We start from the raw sequence: 17,350 nt of genomic DNA, 5'->3' as shown, positions 1-17,350 counted from the left end.
ATTCATACCAAATGTATTTATTGATTTTTACTAATATCATGAGAGGTATAGTCATTTATAGATAATGATATTGTTTTTCTGGGATAGTTTGAATCAGATGTTTGGATGCCCTAAACTGATTGAGATCTGATCAAACAAGTTTGCTTTATGTATACTTCTGATTTTAATGGACTCCTTTGTTTAGCCTAGTGCATACCCCCTTTACAAATAAAGACTCTGTGATGATAGAGAAGTTAGATAATTTATGATAGGTTTCCCTAAGGATAGACAACTAAACATTGCTTTTGGTTTTATATAGGACTTTGTTCTTCTTAGTATTTCATGGAAAATGGAAATTTTAGCAAGAATAATCAAGATTGGAATATTGTGGAAGGATGGTGCTGTTTTGTATAGTTCAAAGACCTGAACCCTGTTCATGTGATGTTGGAGTAGTTAAGGGTACTGCAGATTTCACCCTTTCTTGTTAAATTTTGGTTTAAGATGGTTGAAATGTGGGCAAAATGCCATATTTTCACAAAACCCTGTATTGTCATGCCTTTTGCAGTTTGCCACATGGAGAAGGGTGCTGCATCTTAATTACTGCTGCCAGTGAATAAAACTATCGGAATAGAACACTGACTGTTTTCATAATGTATGCATTTGGGATGGTTTTCTTTTGCTTCATTTATAGTGTGAAATGAGATTGGTGCAGCCAACTACAAACTATAGGTGGGAATTTTATCTGATGGAATGTTGCAGATCACTTGGAAGACTCTTGTACAGCCCACATGGGTCACTGTCCAAAAGGGAATTGTACTTATGAAGTTGATATTTTGGCTACTTGATGGTGAATAGGGATTAAAAAAGAAAGACTCCTTTCTCTGTAGTGCATTGTTTATATGATTTGAGGTTTTTTGGGCAGTGCTCATCTTTTCAGTACAGAAAGTATATTGTGAATACCTCATGTACATCACATTTAAAATCAACATGAGATATTACTTGGCAGAGTTGAAAAGGGCAGTTTTGTCTTGTGGAACAGAGTCCAGGTTTTGTGGCATGGAGGAAGACAGAGAACATGTCCTATACAGTCTACTGCACTGTGTATGACAACGGGTCTCCTGGTGATATGTAAACTTGAACCTGTAATATGCTGCTAGTAGCCAGAAATTGAATATTTTGGGGCTACCTATTGCTAAGGTTTGGCACTAATAACAAATAGTGATGTCTGAGCAGAGGATGTAGGGGAATTATTCTTGATCACTGCATTGCTTTTGTTCTTCGTCGTGACTTCTGTGCATTACACATATGGGTGCTACGCCTGCGCAGTGCCTAGGCCGGAAGATTAGAAAGCCAATGGTTTTTGGTAGGAAAACGCTCCGCTCCCCTCCCCCTGCAGTATAAATAGAGCGGAGCGACCACCGTTCGCTGTGCCTCGTGCCTGTTCGTCTCTTGCTTAGATCTCGCTACGTGCTCCTTTACGGTTATCTCACTCAACTTACCTTTTCCTCGTTATATATCCCAGTTTCTCCTTCCCTTGTTGTAGTTCCTCTGTTCATTCTATTTTCTAAAAAACAACAACAACAACAACAACCAAAAATATTACTTACCCTCTGTACTATCATCTCTTTTTTCCTTTTCGTGATGGCACAGCGGGCAGCATTCCGCAAGTGTAGTGAGTGCGGCTCCAAAATGTCTCCCGCGGACCCGCACGACTTATGCCTCCTCTGGCTCGGCGAGGGGCATAGGACCGATAAGTGCGGGCATTGCCTGGCCTTTACCAAACAGGCCAGGAAGAATAGGGAGAATCGTCTCCGCAAGTTGCTTTGGGCCAGGCCTTGCTTCAATCTGACCAGCTGGTCCCAAGGCCTACCCTCTCCTCGGCTGCGCCACCTCAGCACTCCATCTCTACCCTGGCCGCGCCCCCTAAGCGTCCCACCTCAACTTTGGCTGCGCCGCCGCAGCTCCCTTCGGATGAAGGCGCTGCTCCAACGGAAGTGCAACAGCTACCTTCTCCTCCAACCAAACAAAAGGATAAGTGTAAGCATTCAGAGCCGGAAAGGCCCTCCAGCCATAAGAAGCTGAGGAAGGAAAAGGCGGTTAAGGCAGCCCACAAGGGCAAGAAACCCGATCGCCCCAAACACTGAGGCTCGGGTTCGTTGGGGTTCTCGGTACCAATGGCCACCACGGTACCGACTCCCTCGGGACCAGCCCTGCAGTCCGCTATGCAGGTGACGCCACCGGGATCCCCCAGGCCTGTTCTTCGGCCTGAGAGCGTGTCTCCTCCACAGGAGCCACCGCTTAGGGAGTCCATCTCTGATGGAGAAATTAGAGATTCCCCGCCGAGGCAACGCTCCCCAACGCCAATGCCTGCTGTTGGGCCACCTGAGAGGCCAGACTCTCCTCCTAGGCGTAGGAGCCGTTCGTCAGAGCGCCATGCAGATGACGGCTATGCACGGCTATGGTGGCTTTCCTGCCTGGAGTGGACTCCATTCATATGCCTTTTTTCCTCCGGACCGTCGCTCGCCGTCGATCCCGAGAGAGGCACTGTCCACTTCTGGCCGTACGGAACACACACCTCCTCCGTCTCCTGAAAGCTCTTTGTCCAGTGGGCATTACCGCTACCATCAAGAATCGGACGAGTTGGAAGTAGACTCCACGTCTCCGGATGTGGCTATTACTTCCCAAGACCCGGGATCCCCGGATGAGCCCCATGTTTCTTTTTCGGAGCTGGTTTCTCGCCTAGTCCGGTCATTGGAGATAGAGGCCTACCATCACCCCGGGCCCAGCACAGACCAATTTTACAACATCGTCCGAGGGGAGCAATCTGCCACCGTTGCCTTACCGTTGATTACCACACTTCACCAGGCAATGGTTCAGCCCTGGGACCAACCGGCTCAGCCGCAGGCGAAGTCTCGCCAGTACGAATCTATGTACCGGGTCCGAGAAGACGACATCCCGTTCCTGCTGCACCACCGGAAGCCTAATTCGGTGGTGGTCGAGTTGTCCCATGGCAGGGAGGCTCAGGGACATACAACACCCTGAGATATGGAAGGGAGGAAGGTCGACATGTAGATGTTAAAGCTATGATCCATTGATGAGACAAAATGGGACAATCCAATTTCCTGCTCCATTTCCAATTGAGTTCCTGTATATAATATTATTTCATCAATAGTACATTTTATAAACATGGATCTTGGGTCTATATGACTGATCAGCTTCAATAATGACTTCTAATAATGGACACTCTGAAGCTATGGAAGTGACGGGAAAATCTTGATTTGAACAAATGGTTTGTTTGCAAGTATTTCCATTCAGCTGTAGCCTACAATGCTGAGAATGATGAATTTCTAGTTGAACTGAAGTAAAAATGATTTCTTTGCAACCCACTGTGCCCTCTCCAAGGCTGTCCTCTTTCACTGGCCGGGTTTGCCACAATCAGCGTGGTTCATTTGCTGGCATTCTTGGCCCTCTACTACTATTTTAACTTCCTCTGCTGCAGGGCAGCAGGATCAAATTGCTAAGATATGATATGGTTTAGTGCAAAGCTTATTCTGGGATGCAGGGGTTGCATTTGAGTTGAATTTTCAGAAAAAGGAACTGAAAACTAGGAATAAGGAACTGGAAACCAACTAAAAATTAGTATCACATGGCTATTTCCAGGCTAAACCTCTAGGTGGAAAGAAGCAGCAGTGAGAGCAGTAGGAGTTGGTGCCTTGTTTTTCCATTATGAAACTTCAACCCTTGCACAGGAGAGTGGGCAGAGCTCCTGGGGAGACTACGTAAGGGTTTCTCCATAGTTTGCTTTAAACTTAGATATCTCACAACAGGTCAGCATTATCATCATCAGAGTACTGTGTAGAAATTGTACTGCAATACAATTAAGTACATAGGTGACTTTCCTTAGCTTGCTTGTACAGGCATTTGTGTAGTAAAATGTGTGGCTTCTTCAAAACTATAACAGCATGCATAAGGTATGCTATAAAACCAAGGCACTACTCTTGGAAAAAGCCACCTTAACAATCTGGTTTAGTTCAACCATTTTTCAGGAGTGAGTGGATGAATCTTATACTAGGCTCTGAAGACAAATAATGGGTACTGGAAAAGTACTGCAACACAACTTTGAAGCAGCAAATACTTCCCTATTTGTTGCCATGTTGCGGTCACTAGGGGGAGTGCCAAGGGACAATGGTGTGTTGTAAAGTATATTTTATAATAATTTACTGGTTGTGCCAGTGTTGCCTCTTAGGCAATTACAAACAGTTGTGCAAGGGCATTCTTTTGGCACAGTGTGACAACCAGTTTGTAACATTTGTGAACTGCCTGGTTTAAGTGAGTCAGTACTTCAGATGACACCCACCACCATTTTGGTCCTCCCATTAATCCAGTTTTTGTCCTGTTTTTGAGAAACAAAGCTTTTAATTGGTTTGGTCTTGAGATCAATGGATCATCTTGAGATTCTGATTGTTATTTGACTTCTCAGTGTAATGGCATCCTTCTCAGAGTTCATTTTCATGAACTGCCTCCAGAGGATGATGAGAAAGAAGTGACAGCCCTGAAATATTTTAACTTTTGGCACATCTGCAGAGTTTATATGAGGGGAGAGAACATGTTTCATATCTTTTGAAGTTACCCTGCGACAGTTTCTCCTTTGTCTGCTCTCTTAAATGCTCTGGCCTAACACCTGTGCAGAGCTACTGCATGTGTCATTAACAGGCTGGTGGTAGTCAACTCTGTTTTTCACTTCTAACCAATCTTGAAGCATCAGCTTCTGCTTTGAATTAGAGTCTCAATATTCTAGGTGTCATGTGAACTTTTCTGCAGGGGATATTCCATAATTAGGACACTACTGCAGAATAGGCTCTGTTTTCCGTTTCACCCATCTGATATCACCTGAGGTGGGGCAATTAAAGAAGGGCCTGCCTGTGACTACCTTAATGAAATGGTAGAGTCCTACTATTGCATTTTTAAAATATTTGCATGTAAGAGTGTCACTGAGGTAAGATTTCTTTTTGAAACACATTGGTCTTGGAATAAACTTCTTTTCTAGCATCTTGTTTTTCCCCCTCTTTTTGTTCCTTTTCCTCTTATTCCAATTTTGTGTTTGTTTTTTATGTGCAGTGACTGATCACAAAGTTCTTTGTTTACTGACACACAATGTTCCTGTCACAGGAATGTGTGATGGTCCTATTTCTTAGGGTCAAACTACACATTGCATTAATTACATAGCATGTAGATTAGCCTGATAGTTTGCTTTAGTGTAATTATGTGGCTCTGATTCAGTTTGCAATGGGAAAGGAGAATGAAACCTTGCCCCCACATTGCCCCATGGGGATTTTTTTTAAAAAAGAGATAAACACAAGGAGATTTAATCCATCCCTCCTGTCATAAGCTGATCCCAATTCAAATTGGGGCTTTGCACAGTTATGCTAAGTAAGATTGTCCAGCTCAACCATGGGATACAGGTTCATGTAACATGCAGTTTGGTCCCTTATGCACTGGCTTTTCATTGTAGTGATCCATTGATCGGAATAATGCTCTGTGTGGAGTTATTGTTATGATGACAACAAGTGGTCTTTATTCTGTCTGTTCCAGCGAATGTGAGTGTAAACTGTCTCTGCCACTGAATGGCTTTTGCAGGGAAGAATGTGTAACCCAGTTCAGGAAAATGTAACTGGTATAGGTGTATTTGCTCAGTGTTCCTATATCAGGGTGTTTTCCAAGGATGCATACTGAAACAGTCTTATCTTCTCACAATTATTTGTTATAGCCTGCAGGTTTGACACTTACCGTATTTCTGACATCCTTGAGCTGGAAAACTCGTCTTTCTGCCACGACTGGATGGGGATGGACTTTCTTTAAACACTTTCTCTGCAAAAACTTTCCTTTCCCTTGTAGAGAGTTGGTGGTCTGTAACATGCTGTTGTTTTCTGGACATATTAACTTAGTGGGTGTATACTTTTTTTGTGGACATGATTCAATTGTTGTCTGTTGTTGTTGTTAATTGCAAAGTCGTGTCTGACCCATCATGACCCATGGACAACATTTCTCCAGGCTTGTTGTCTTTACACAAATGTAAAATGAGAATGTCATATCTCAACTTTCTTCCACTATGGTAAATTTTGAAGAGGAAAAGCCTAAACCCAGACACTGTGGTTTTCATCAGTGTTCTCCAAGATACTATATAGAAGACATATAAAAAGAAGTAATGCAGTCAGTAGCATTCAGTAATTTCCTCCTTACCTACAGTTATCATGGCTAATCAGTGAGATTCCATTAAGCATTTATGATTAGTTTGAGGGGACATTAATCATATACAACTGGCAACTTTGTCTTAGGATGAAGATCTATCTCATTTCTATTTGTAAGTATCACCTTGTCTGTTTTGGCAACCTTTGTATTAGCTGAGTTCTGTTGATTGATCTGTTTCACCTTTCAACTGAGGAAAATAATACCAGCATTTTTCTCTTTCCAGAGTGTAGTTGTTTTAAACATTTGTTTGGAAGACTTGAAATCAGATCTTCCTGTCATAGTGACATATTCTAGATATTGATTCTTAACTCTTGATAAATCAGAAGCTTGACTTCAGTGTTCAAAGTAACTAGCTCAGGAAATATGCTTCTTTTTAACATTTAATTTTAGCTTGGGATAATGTTTTAGGCTTCACTGCGCAGATGAGGTTTATACGCATTAAGTGATGGTGCATATATTAGAATGCATTTTCCTAACAAGGTTGGGATGCCAAACCAACTTGTTCGAACCTTTTTCATTTTCCTTATTCTTACTTTGTTCATTCTTTTATTTTAATATCTTGGATTGTTTATTAATTGGGGAAACCTATTTCCTAGACCACTTAAGTACTTGAGTTACTAAAGTACTTTAATGTTACCCTATGAAACATCAAGTACTTTATGAATTCTGTTATCGCACTTTATGGAAATGACTGAACATTTTTGATAGGAACGTATTCTACAACTTCCACTGAAGTAAAAACAAGAAGTAATATTGGCTTTTCTTTGAAGGACACATGTGATTTTAAAATCTTTGTAGAAGTTTACAAACTCCTTTACCATCTTGCCTTAAGCCTTGGAGGATGGAAATAAGTGCCCTCTTCTGTTTGAGCTTTCAGATTGTATTAGTTCTGAATAAAGGAGAGCAGGTGCACAAGTTTTTGTAATGTTCTGAGAGTAGCTGATGGCAATTCTAAACAATACCCATAAATAGGAAGATGTGATCCATCCCATTCTGTAGAGATCTATGTTGAGAGGTATTTGCATAAGGTACTAAGAGCTAGACATCCTTTATGTATTCCTGACATTATTACTTGAGATTGCTTTAAAAATGGTAAAAGCATTGTACAGTTGAGCTTATTACATTTTTGTTTTTCAGGGCCTAGTATGCAAGAATATGTATAGACAAATGTTTTTGTAATGTGATCACAAGAAGTTAATGTGTGCATATTCTTTTAGGCAGAACATATTTAATGCATTTATAGTATAGTACGAGTATATTGGAGACCTATGAATATCTTGCTAGCATTTCTTGGCAAGGGGCATCTTACTATGGATAAATTGGTGAAAGGCAGTATTGCTTCCTCTACAAACCTGTAGATACTTAACTTGGAGAAAGTCCTGCTGAACTCAGTGAACTTTTCAGTAGACATGTATAGGATTGCAATGTAAGTGAACTAGCAAGGCAAATTCATCCTAGGACAGGTCTTGTTCCGATCTTTTTTTAATATGCCAGCTTAGTTTCTTCATTGTCACATTGATGACTTTGTGCAGAGGGACTGGGTTGTGGAACTCATTCTCATTGGATATTATTTTCTGCCAAGCTTATTTCTTCTTACATCATCCCTTACCCTAACATTGAGCAAATAGGTTTATTTGGAGAATGTGTTCCCAGGGGAGGGAATGCAGTTTGCTGCAATTGTTGAGTAACAGAACAAAAATTAAACATAAAACCAGTTCATGCTTCACTTGGAGGCCATGCTATTCTGGAATATTCCATCTGGCATTGTATACAATAACGAATTGATTGAGAATCTTCAGGGTTTCAGCATGTGATTTCTTAACAAGTAGCACACTTGGCAAGGGAGAATACAATGAAATCTCCTTACAGTGAGAGAAAATATTTGTTGGATCTTGTCCTGTTCATTGTGCCATAGTCTTTTGCAAGACATATAGGTCATACAGGCGTCAGTGAAAAGGTCTTGTGGTAACTGAATAATTTGCAAGTCATTCGGATGGATCTGTCAGTTGGATGGATCTGCTAAATCCATTTAGCATTGAAAAACAGCTATCGGCCAGATTTGGCTATAGTAGGTACATTTATTTTATGCATATTGTTGTGAACTGCCCAGAGAGCTTCAGCTGTTGGTGCTGTATAGAAATAAAATACATACATTTTAAATTGATGTTCCTTAGAAGTGCTCATATCACTATGGTCTCGCCATGTCCTTCATAGATGATCAATATAACAGATTGGGCCTAGTTTATCTGGGGTAGAGAAGGTTAATAACCTTTCCTGTTACTCTTTACTGGCCACTTTATATAAAAGCAGAAAAGACATACAGGTGGTACTTTTAGACAACAGCTACAATTGGGCTGCAATTTGTGTAGGATGCTTTCTGTGTAAAGCTTTGTTGCTAATGGCTTGCCCATTTCTTTGTAAAATGATATACGTAGGCATTAGAAGAGAGAGGCCATGTTTTTACCAATCTTTTATGCTGTGGCAATATTCCTCATGCCCTGTCTTCTTGCTTTGGCTGATGGCATTCAGCAGTAAAATTGAGATTGCATGGGAAAACAAATTAAAACTGAAAGCTCACCTTTGTATAGATTAAGGTTGCAATCCTATGTACTCAGGCAGTAAGTTCCATAGAATGGTGTTACTTAATGGTCTTCCCTTTGAATGGACATTTGTTGCTGTATTGTAGTTCTAGTTAAGCTTCTGTTGTTAGCAGTCCACTTTTCTCCCAGCTGCTGTACTAGCATCAATTGACTTTTACCTTGATGTGAATTACTATCCGGACAATTCCAATTCTTTTAGTTATTGTTGGTTAGCTAGCACTAGCTGGCACAGGTATACATTCATTGGGTTCAGGTTTCATTAAAAAAAACCCCTGAGTTTTTGTTCCATGTTCTGTGCAGAATTCCCTCTGCCCTCCCCAAACTGCTATGACTTTGGAAGGCATATGGCAACATCCTCTGTACCTGAGTGCAGATAAAATAGAAACTGGGCAAAATGTTTAATTCCAAACTTCAGAGCTTGCTAAGCAGATTTGATTATTGTGGTAGCCAGCTGCTATGCAACTTTCATAGCAAACTTTTCTTGTACTCAGGTTAGTACTGGACCTTACATGTAGGAGTAATCTATATTTTAAGACTTCACCTGGCTGCCTTTTTTGCCTCTTCAGCTGTCACACTTTCGTTCCTAAAATAATTCTAGAAATCATAGTTCAGATGGCTCACTAACAGTTACATGTGTCTGAAACTGGTTTATTATGCACAAACATTGTTTTTTGACTCCTGGTACTAGAAGTAATAACATCTAAGGGTAGTTCTTTTAAATAGCCCCAATTACCTGTAATTAGGCTTACCTGGCTACATTCCTAAAGTTCCATCTCTTGGCATCTTTTTGCCTGCAACTGCAGAGAAAATATACATTCCAGTTGCCATTACTGACAGAGCATGGATCCTCAGCTTAACAGTCCTTTATACACTGAATAGGGCTAGACCTTTCTAATCAAGTAAATTTGGGCTGCATCCATACTTCCAGATGTAGTTTTTATTCATAACCATCCTATGGTTTGTTAGAAAGACAAATGTACTCTTGCTAATACATTTTTAGAAGTCTTAAATTTTTGCTTGTCTGTCAGTTGAGATACTTGGACAACCTAAAAAAAGAATAAAAGTCAATTTACTTCCAGTCTAAAGAGGAGTCTCTGCCTAGATACATAGCAGCTAAATGCTTACTCTCTACAGAAGACCAAACTGGATGTTATTTGGATGCCTGAGTTAGCATCTAGTACCTTGCAATGCACACTATGAAACTCTGATGTGATTTAAGCTGCCAGCTTTCTACTCTCACATTATGGTATGTCTTTTTGCAAGATAACACATCAATTCTTACACCTCTTCTGATAGCTGTTGAACTGTTTACTCTCTGAACCCATTTGGTACCTATAATTTTGAGGTCCTTTTTCCAAGGACAGGATCAGTTTATTATATTTCTTACCTGCCTTTGAAGACATTGATCTTTCCAGAAGGCTCACAATATAAAAAACCTACTGTGTATCTCAGTGCAACAAATTTCTGCCTGTTTGTCTTAAGCCAGTCTTTGCTACTTTGCATTTCTATAAAGGCTAGAAATAACAACCATTAAGAAAATTCCTCCTTAAGGTCTGTCCTAGAGTGTTTATATTAATAAACATTCCTTTTATGTATCTCTGTGTGTGTGTATAGGGAAGGAAATGAACCAGGAGATTCCATGAAGATCACATACAGTGAATTGTTGAGTAAAGTGTGCCAGTTTGCCAATGTTCTTCAGCAACAAGGTAAATGTTTTAGCTAACTTGATAACTCTGAAAGGTTTTTGCTTGATAGCCCTGAAAAGTAGTATGACATGTGTAAAAGTATCCAGATCTTGTGATTTTAAATATACAATCAGTAGCCTTTTAAGAGTTGCACATTGCTTTCAGCATACTTTTGAAGCAGAGAATAAAGCTTCACCATATTAATTACAAGGCTACTGCATTTTTGTTTAGCAGAGATATTGAGTTTAGAGGTCCTTTGTCACTTGAGGCTCAGGTGGCTTCAGTGGGAGTGCCTTTTACTGACTGTGGTTGGTGACCCACCAGTGTTCCCTAAATGTAGGTGTTTCATGCTTTCCTTTCATTGCCAAAACCAGGCCAGAGCCCTTGGTTTTTACCAGAGTTTTATTTGCCATACATGCACGTGTCATCTTTTGGAAATTATCTGATGCTACTGTTTTGGCTCTATTCCTTCCCTTGGAATATGGGGCCCAGGACACAGTGGTTGAATGCTGAAACTGTTTCAGTTGACTGGCACAAGAAACAGCTCTTTTTCTTCCACAGGTGTGAAGAAGGGCGACCGAGTTTCTATCTACATGCCAATGATCATTGAACTGGTGGTAGCTATGCTAGCCTGTGCCAGAATTGGAGCAATTCATTCCATTGTGGTAGGAAAGAGTAATTATTCTTGGTGTGAATTATGTTCCTGTATGTCTCTAGCTGCTGACTGAAACGAACAGAAATTGTAATAGATAGCAACTTGAATGAAGCTGGTTTCTTCTGCTTTTGACCCCAAAATGTTTTTGAGAGAGACATGAAATGTCCTTTTTCACCGATCAGATACTGGTGCACAACTCTCTTGTTTTCAGAGAGACGCTCACATTTTGACTATTGCAGGCTTTTAAAAAAGAGTTCTAACATTTTGGGGATTATTTTCAGAGAATTTTTATCACACTGACTTGCCTGCATTTCTGCACAGTTACTGTCAACTCCCCTACCCAGTAATATAGAGAATTCAGGACAATGTTTCCCATTGTAGGGGAAGACTGATAGCTATGGGTAAGCTGGTTTTCAGTTAATTTTGTATACAATTCCTGAATTTATCACCACGGAACTCACAATTAGGTTCTTTTAAAAAAATCAAATCAAAACAGCACCCTCCTACTCCACCACAACAATCCTCTCTAGGGTTGGGTGGAGCAGAGCTTTTAAAAACTGCTCACTTAATCCTTTACTATGTCACATTTGCAAGCATAATCCAATATGCTTCATATTGAGTGATTAAATACATGTGTGTGTTTGTGTGTTTTATTAGTTTGCAGGTTTTTCAGCAGAATCCCTTTGTGAAAGGATACTTGATTCCCACTGCTCCCTTCTCATTACTGCAGGTAAAATGATGCTTCCCTAAACTGCACTTCAACCTTTATATCAAAGTACTTCATTCAAAAGAATTAACAGTGAATAGCAATAATTTTCTTCTTTTGGGAAGAGGAAGGAACTGATATAAGGCTGAACTACAGTATGTCCTATCAGAGTACAATCTTTTGGTTATAATATATCAACATAGTTTTCTGATGAGTTAGAGTTAAATAAACAGCTGCTTTGTTTGGTGGCTTATTCTGCTATGAGTTTCCATAAGCAACAGATGCTAGTTGGTTTTTCTGGATACCTTTTTAGGCTAGTATTCTCTGCATAGTTACCTGGGAGTAAGCCTCACAGAAGACTTATTTCTGAGTAGACATGCAAAAGATTGCATGATTAATGCTGCTTTGCTGGTGTGTGATTGGCCTTTCATTTGGTTTTCCATGCCAAATAATAAAGCTAATGCACTGCAACATTCTCAAGGCATTCATTGACATAGGAGTTAGAACATCACTGTTTTAGTCTTGTAAAACAATGAATCAAGCTTTCTCAAATCTGTATACAAGTCCCCTGTCAGTTACTCTGACCTGTTCTTTGTAGCAATGCGGACACTGTTAATAGAAATAAGATGGAAAAGGCTGGTTAGCTCATCCAGTTCTTTCTGATAGTTCCCTAAAGGATGCTCTTGAAAAGTATAAACTTGAGCCCCTCCCAAGAGGGGGTTTCACTGAATTCTAAAACAATGGCTGTTGTTCCACTGATTAGTCTTTCCTTTAGTAAACTTTCCCTTAATTTCGTTTCATTATTTCTAGTCCTTTTACTTTCAACCAGTCTGTCCATTTCTTTTGATGACCTTCAAGGGCTTGCAAGCTGCTCTGGTGAGCCAGTTTAATGATTTACTTACTGTTTTGTAGATGCCTTTTATAGAGGTGATAAGCTGATTAACCTGAAGCAGATAGCAGATGAAGCCTTGCAGAAATGTAAAGACAAGTAAGTCCAGTCTCTTGGAATGAGGGGAATTCCTTTTGGAAGCTTTTGGGGTTTTTTTGTGAATGATTTGGACATACCATAGTATTGTTGGTAGAGGTGGTGATATACATAAAATTGGGGAAATCATGTGCAATGCTATACCCATTCCTATTGAAATAACTGCAGTCTAGAAGTTTAAACATGCCCTTATGTCAGTGCAAGCTATGGGTTGGCACACAGTGTACAGCCAGTACTCCAAGTTATGATTAGGAAGCTTGACTGTGGTTTAGTGTGATGTCTGAGTTATCAAGCCACAGTTTGTGATTGGCTGGCAGATAAGAATCAGAAATAATTATTTCAAGAGGTTTGGAATTGTTGTTTGGCACAAGGTCTGAACTGACAAGTCATGCTGATGGTTGTTGCTTTGCCTATTTTCTTCTTTCATGCATGGTGTCGCTGATGTCTTCCACTATGATGTAATTTTCAGAAATCATTCTTCCTAGATTAGCAGAGGCCAGTCTTTTGGGCACATGTACCATAGTCCTTGTCAATAGCTGCCCTTGCTCTTTTGGGCCTTTAATATTTCAGTTGCAGCATCTTCTTCTATCTCAACAAGAAGCAGCAGCACAGTGCTACAGAAGTAGGCAGGAGCTGAGGCCTGATTGTGTCACAGTCTTGCCCACTTGTTCCTGACCAGATATGCCACATACCTCTTTATCTGGGCCATCTCTGGAACTCTAGCTGTAGGTTGACTTCCTGCATTGTAAATAATAATATACCAGATCCCTCTCTGTAAAAAATGCATGACTTACTTTTGATGGATTGCCAAGGAAGGAGCTTGACCAATACTGCAATTTTGGAATAGCTCATTTTTCACACTGATGTAATAATCTGCTTCAAGATTGTCTCATTTTGCAGTGGTTCTGCTTCTACTTGGGTGGTCAATTCCAGAAGGTAGTGCTGGAGGATTATTGCTGTGTGCCTTGGCAGTTATGTCATGGTGTTCTACAGGGCTCAGTTTTATCCTTCATATTGTTAAACATCTACACGAAACAACCAGAGGTGGTAATTTGGGAGTGTGGATGGAGGTGTTATCAATATGCAGGTTATACTCAGCTCTGTCTCTCCTTTGCATCAAATTCAGGTGAGACAGTAGCTGTTATGAATCAGTGTTTGGGTGCAGTAATGGTCAGGAGGAGGGTCAATAAATGGAGCCTCTATCCAGACAAGGAGGTGGTACTGTTAGTAGATGGCTCATCTGCTTGGATGAGTGATACTCAGCCAGTTTTGGAGGGGGTTGCAGTCTTCCTAAAAGGACCAGTGTTGTAGTTTGGAGGTAATTCTGCATCCAGCCCCATCGCTAGAGGAAGGGAACAGTTTTTATCAGCTTAGTCTAATATTCCAACTATGTCCTTATCTGGACAGCAATACTCTAGCTACAGTTATCCATACTCTGGTAAACTCTCATTTGGATTAATGTAGTGTGTGATCTGTGTGGCTGTCTTAGAAAATGGACCAGAAACTTCAACTGGTCCAAAACAGGGCAACAAGATTGTAAACGAGGCCTGGCTGTGATCATATTAGGCTAGTACATTCTGCACTGGTTGCCATTCCATGTTTGGGTCTGATTCAAAGAGCTGGTATCATATTCAAAGCCCTTGTAAATGGTTTGGGGCCAGGTTTCACTCTGCTTTTTACTTCTATATTGTTTTAACTATACTGCATTCTGTTCATGTTTTTAATTGTTTAAATAGTTGTGAGCAACCCAGAGAGCTTTGATAGTATAACTGGGCAGTATAAAAGCTAATAAATAAGCAAGCAAGCAAGCAAGCAAGCATGATACATTGCCTGTTGCCCTCCAATATATAGGTACTTTCATATTCTTCCACTTAGTTAAGCCATTATTCCTTCAAGTGGATTTAGCAAGAGCTTTTTCAGTAAGACAACCAGAAATTGAATAGTTGGGTGTGTGGATGTTGGTGTTGTAATATGCTTTTAAGTTGTCTCCAGCTTATGGTGACCACATGAATGAATGCCATGCCTGCTTACTTGTTCTAAATGCAAGGCTGTGCTTTCTTTTATGGAGTCAGTCTATCAGTGATGATGGTGATGGTGATAAGAAGTTTATACTTTGCCTTTGTTCCCCTTGCAAGAAACCCGAGCTAGCTTACAGGATTCTCCTTATTTCTGTTTTATCCTCACAACAACCAAGCTTAGGCTGAAAGTCCATGACTGGCCCAGTTGCCAAGTGAGCTTCATGGCTGAGTGGCTGAGTGGGGATTAGAACCTGGATCTCATGAGTCGCAGTTCAATATCCTAACCACTATGCCACAGTGGCTCTTAGTGGGTATGAGTTTTGATCTTATTGCCTGGTGAAATATCTGATGGTCTTGCAATAGCAGTGCAAAGTGAATGGAGAAAGTGAATGTGCACATGAAATTTTGGGGGCATTGAACCTAACAGAGGGATAAACACACCTGAGTATGCAGTGATTCTTCACTTTACTTGAGTGCACTAGTGCATTCTTCAGTGTCTGCTTAATGAAACCAGATTTAGGGTAGAGCCATATAACTTTTTGGAAACAGTTTATTAAGTCTACCTCATACTTGGTTATCATTCTCAGAGGCTGAAGTTTATTGAACCAAAGTCTCTGGACATTTTATTTGTGGTTTCCCTTGAAGTGGTTCCAGATTTGTGACTTTGCCTTTCCTTACATTGTAGGGATAGCCCTCTGCAAAAGTGCATAGTGGTCAAGCATTTAGGAAGGGAAGAATTGGTGGTAGATGGACCAAGCAGCAAGTCTCCACCTCTGAAGAGACTCTGCCAGAGTGTGCAGGTGAGTTACCTCGGTAAATATAGGGAGGATCTTTTTAGAATTTGAGCTGTTCTTTTAAAGAGGAAATGAGAAGGATGATCACACATTTCTAACTCTTCCATTGCAGGGAAATCAGATTTTGTTGCCTGTCAAGGTTGTGCCTTTATAGTACTGGGCAAACAGGGGAAAAAAGTATTACTGGAAGGAAACCACACATCTCTCCCAGGAAACCCTTCCTTTGCAGTAGAGTATTTAATGTGGAATATTGTTATGTAACAGTCACTACCATCAGCTGGAAAGTGCCTATGCTAGCACTCTTGACGGGAGTCGTGTTGTCCTTTAACAGACACCAGAAAAGTGGCAGGCTTGAGCAAAGCTATTATTTATCCTCTCCCATCACCTTATATCGGTTTCCTGCTGTTTCAGAAGTTTCTTATTTAAAGTGTGTTTTTTGAAGATGTCTGAGCCTCACTTATCTTGGTAGTAAAATTAAGTTTCTTTCACAACAGATACACATCTAGAAGTTAGCATCTGTGGTGTTGTTCTCTAAGTTACTTGATGTATACTAATTAGGTCTGAAAGCAAGACATTTTTACATTTTTTCTTAAAACTTGGGATGTGCAGTCTTCTTCCTGGGAGCAGCAGCAGAAAACTAGTCAAAACCCTTGTGTGATGAAATGGAGGTATAAGACCAGGGAGCAGGAAATTGCTAGAATATGTCGATGCTTGCAAGCTGTATTGTTTTATAGACGTTGCTTTCTGTTTGCAAGATGCTTTTTCTTTCAAACACCAAGACTCATTTCTCCTATTAAAACAAAAATAAGAAGCATGCAAGTAGAAGATACACTCCAGAAAGGCGGCCTATTCACCCCCCCCCATTCACCTTTACATTTGTATAGATTGCCTGCTGTTGCACAATTGGTGGCTACTTTGAGCACAGCTGTGAAACTTCCCTCTTTACTCTTGAATTATCATACAGAAAGTCCTAAGGTTGTAAATCCATTAGCACTGTAATAATTCTCATTCTGAGTTTGGAGGCATGTTTCTTGACCAATCCCATTTATCATTTAAGCATGTCGTCATTGCCTATAAACTAATTGGTTTATCTGTCCACTGCCCATGTCAATTCTTTGCAGTTTCATTAATACCCAGTGCTACTTAGTTTACCTTATCACAGTTGGAGGAGCAATAAAGGGAATATGCACTTCCTGGAAGGTTTCCATGAGTTCAGAGTACTCTAGAGCCGAGCTTCTGTGTTGGAGACATCTCCTATTTAGCTAAATAACCACAGTCATGTTAAAGACAAGTGACTGTTATCTACAGAGTATTCCATATCTGTTTGTATGTCTTTCTGTCTGTCCATCTGTCTGTCTTTTAATGGCCAGTGTGCACAATGGTTGGTTGGACGAGAAACTAAGTGAGGGTTTTTGTTGACTTTGGCCTAGTTCTTACTGAAGCAATACATCTCAGTTCTACTGCTCAATAACAAATCTCAATCCTAGTGTTGTATGACTGAATGTCTCTCAATACAAAAACAATTCCCAGGGTGTAGATGCCACAGAGCAGAGCTCTAGCTTAGTCCCCCCCCCCCCCCAATATGCTGCTTTTCTTTATGTAGGAATGGAAGGAGCATTCCATCATGGGGGCCCTCATCTGAAGGTTGAAATGGGACAGTCTATCTTTCTCCGTGTAGT

At 40.5% G+C, this 17,350-nt stretch overlaps 1 protein-coding gene across 2 annotated transcripts in view; it reads left to right on the top strand.

Annotated features, from left to right (window-relative positions):
• ACSS2 (acyl-CoA synthetase short chain family member 2) overlaps nucleotides 1–17,350 on the top strand; it is a 52,983-nt gene that overhangs the window by 14,554 nt on the left and 21,079 nt on the right. For both annotated transcript variants that reach the window (XM_044447441.1, XM_044447440.1), the window contains exons 3-7: nucleotides 10,443–10,534; nucleotides 11,075–11,178; nucleotides 11,826–11,898; nucleotides 12,787–12,862; nucleotides 15,563–15,677. In XM_044447441.1, the coding sequence (XP_044303376.1) occupies nucleotides 10,443–10,534; nucleotides 11,075–11,178; nucleotides 11,826–11,898; nucleotides 12,787–12,862; nucleotides 15,563–15,677 (460 nt within the window). The remainder of the gene's footprint in view (nucleotides 1–10,442; nucleotides 10,535–11,074; nucleotides 11,179–11,825; nucleotides 11,899–12,786; nucleotides 12,863–15,562; nucleotides 15,678–17,350) is intronic.

This window comes from Varanus komodoensis, unplaced genomic scaffold (assembly GCF_004798865.1).
Source record: "Varanus komodoensis strain SLA01 unplaced genomic scaffold, ASM479886v1 scaffold52, whole genome shotgun sequence".
Lineage (NCBI taxonomy): Eukaryota > Metazoa > Chordata > Lepidosauria > Squamata > Varanidae > Varanus > Varanus komodoensis.
Note: the sequence above shows the minus strand (reverse complement) of the source record. Positions and strands in the feature narration are given on the sequence as shown.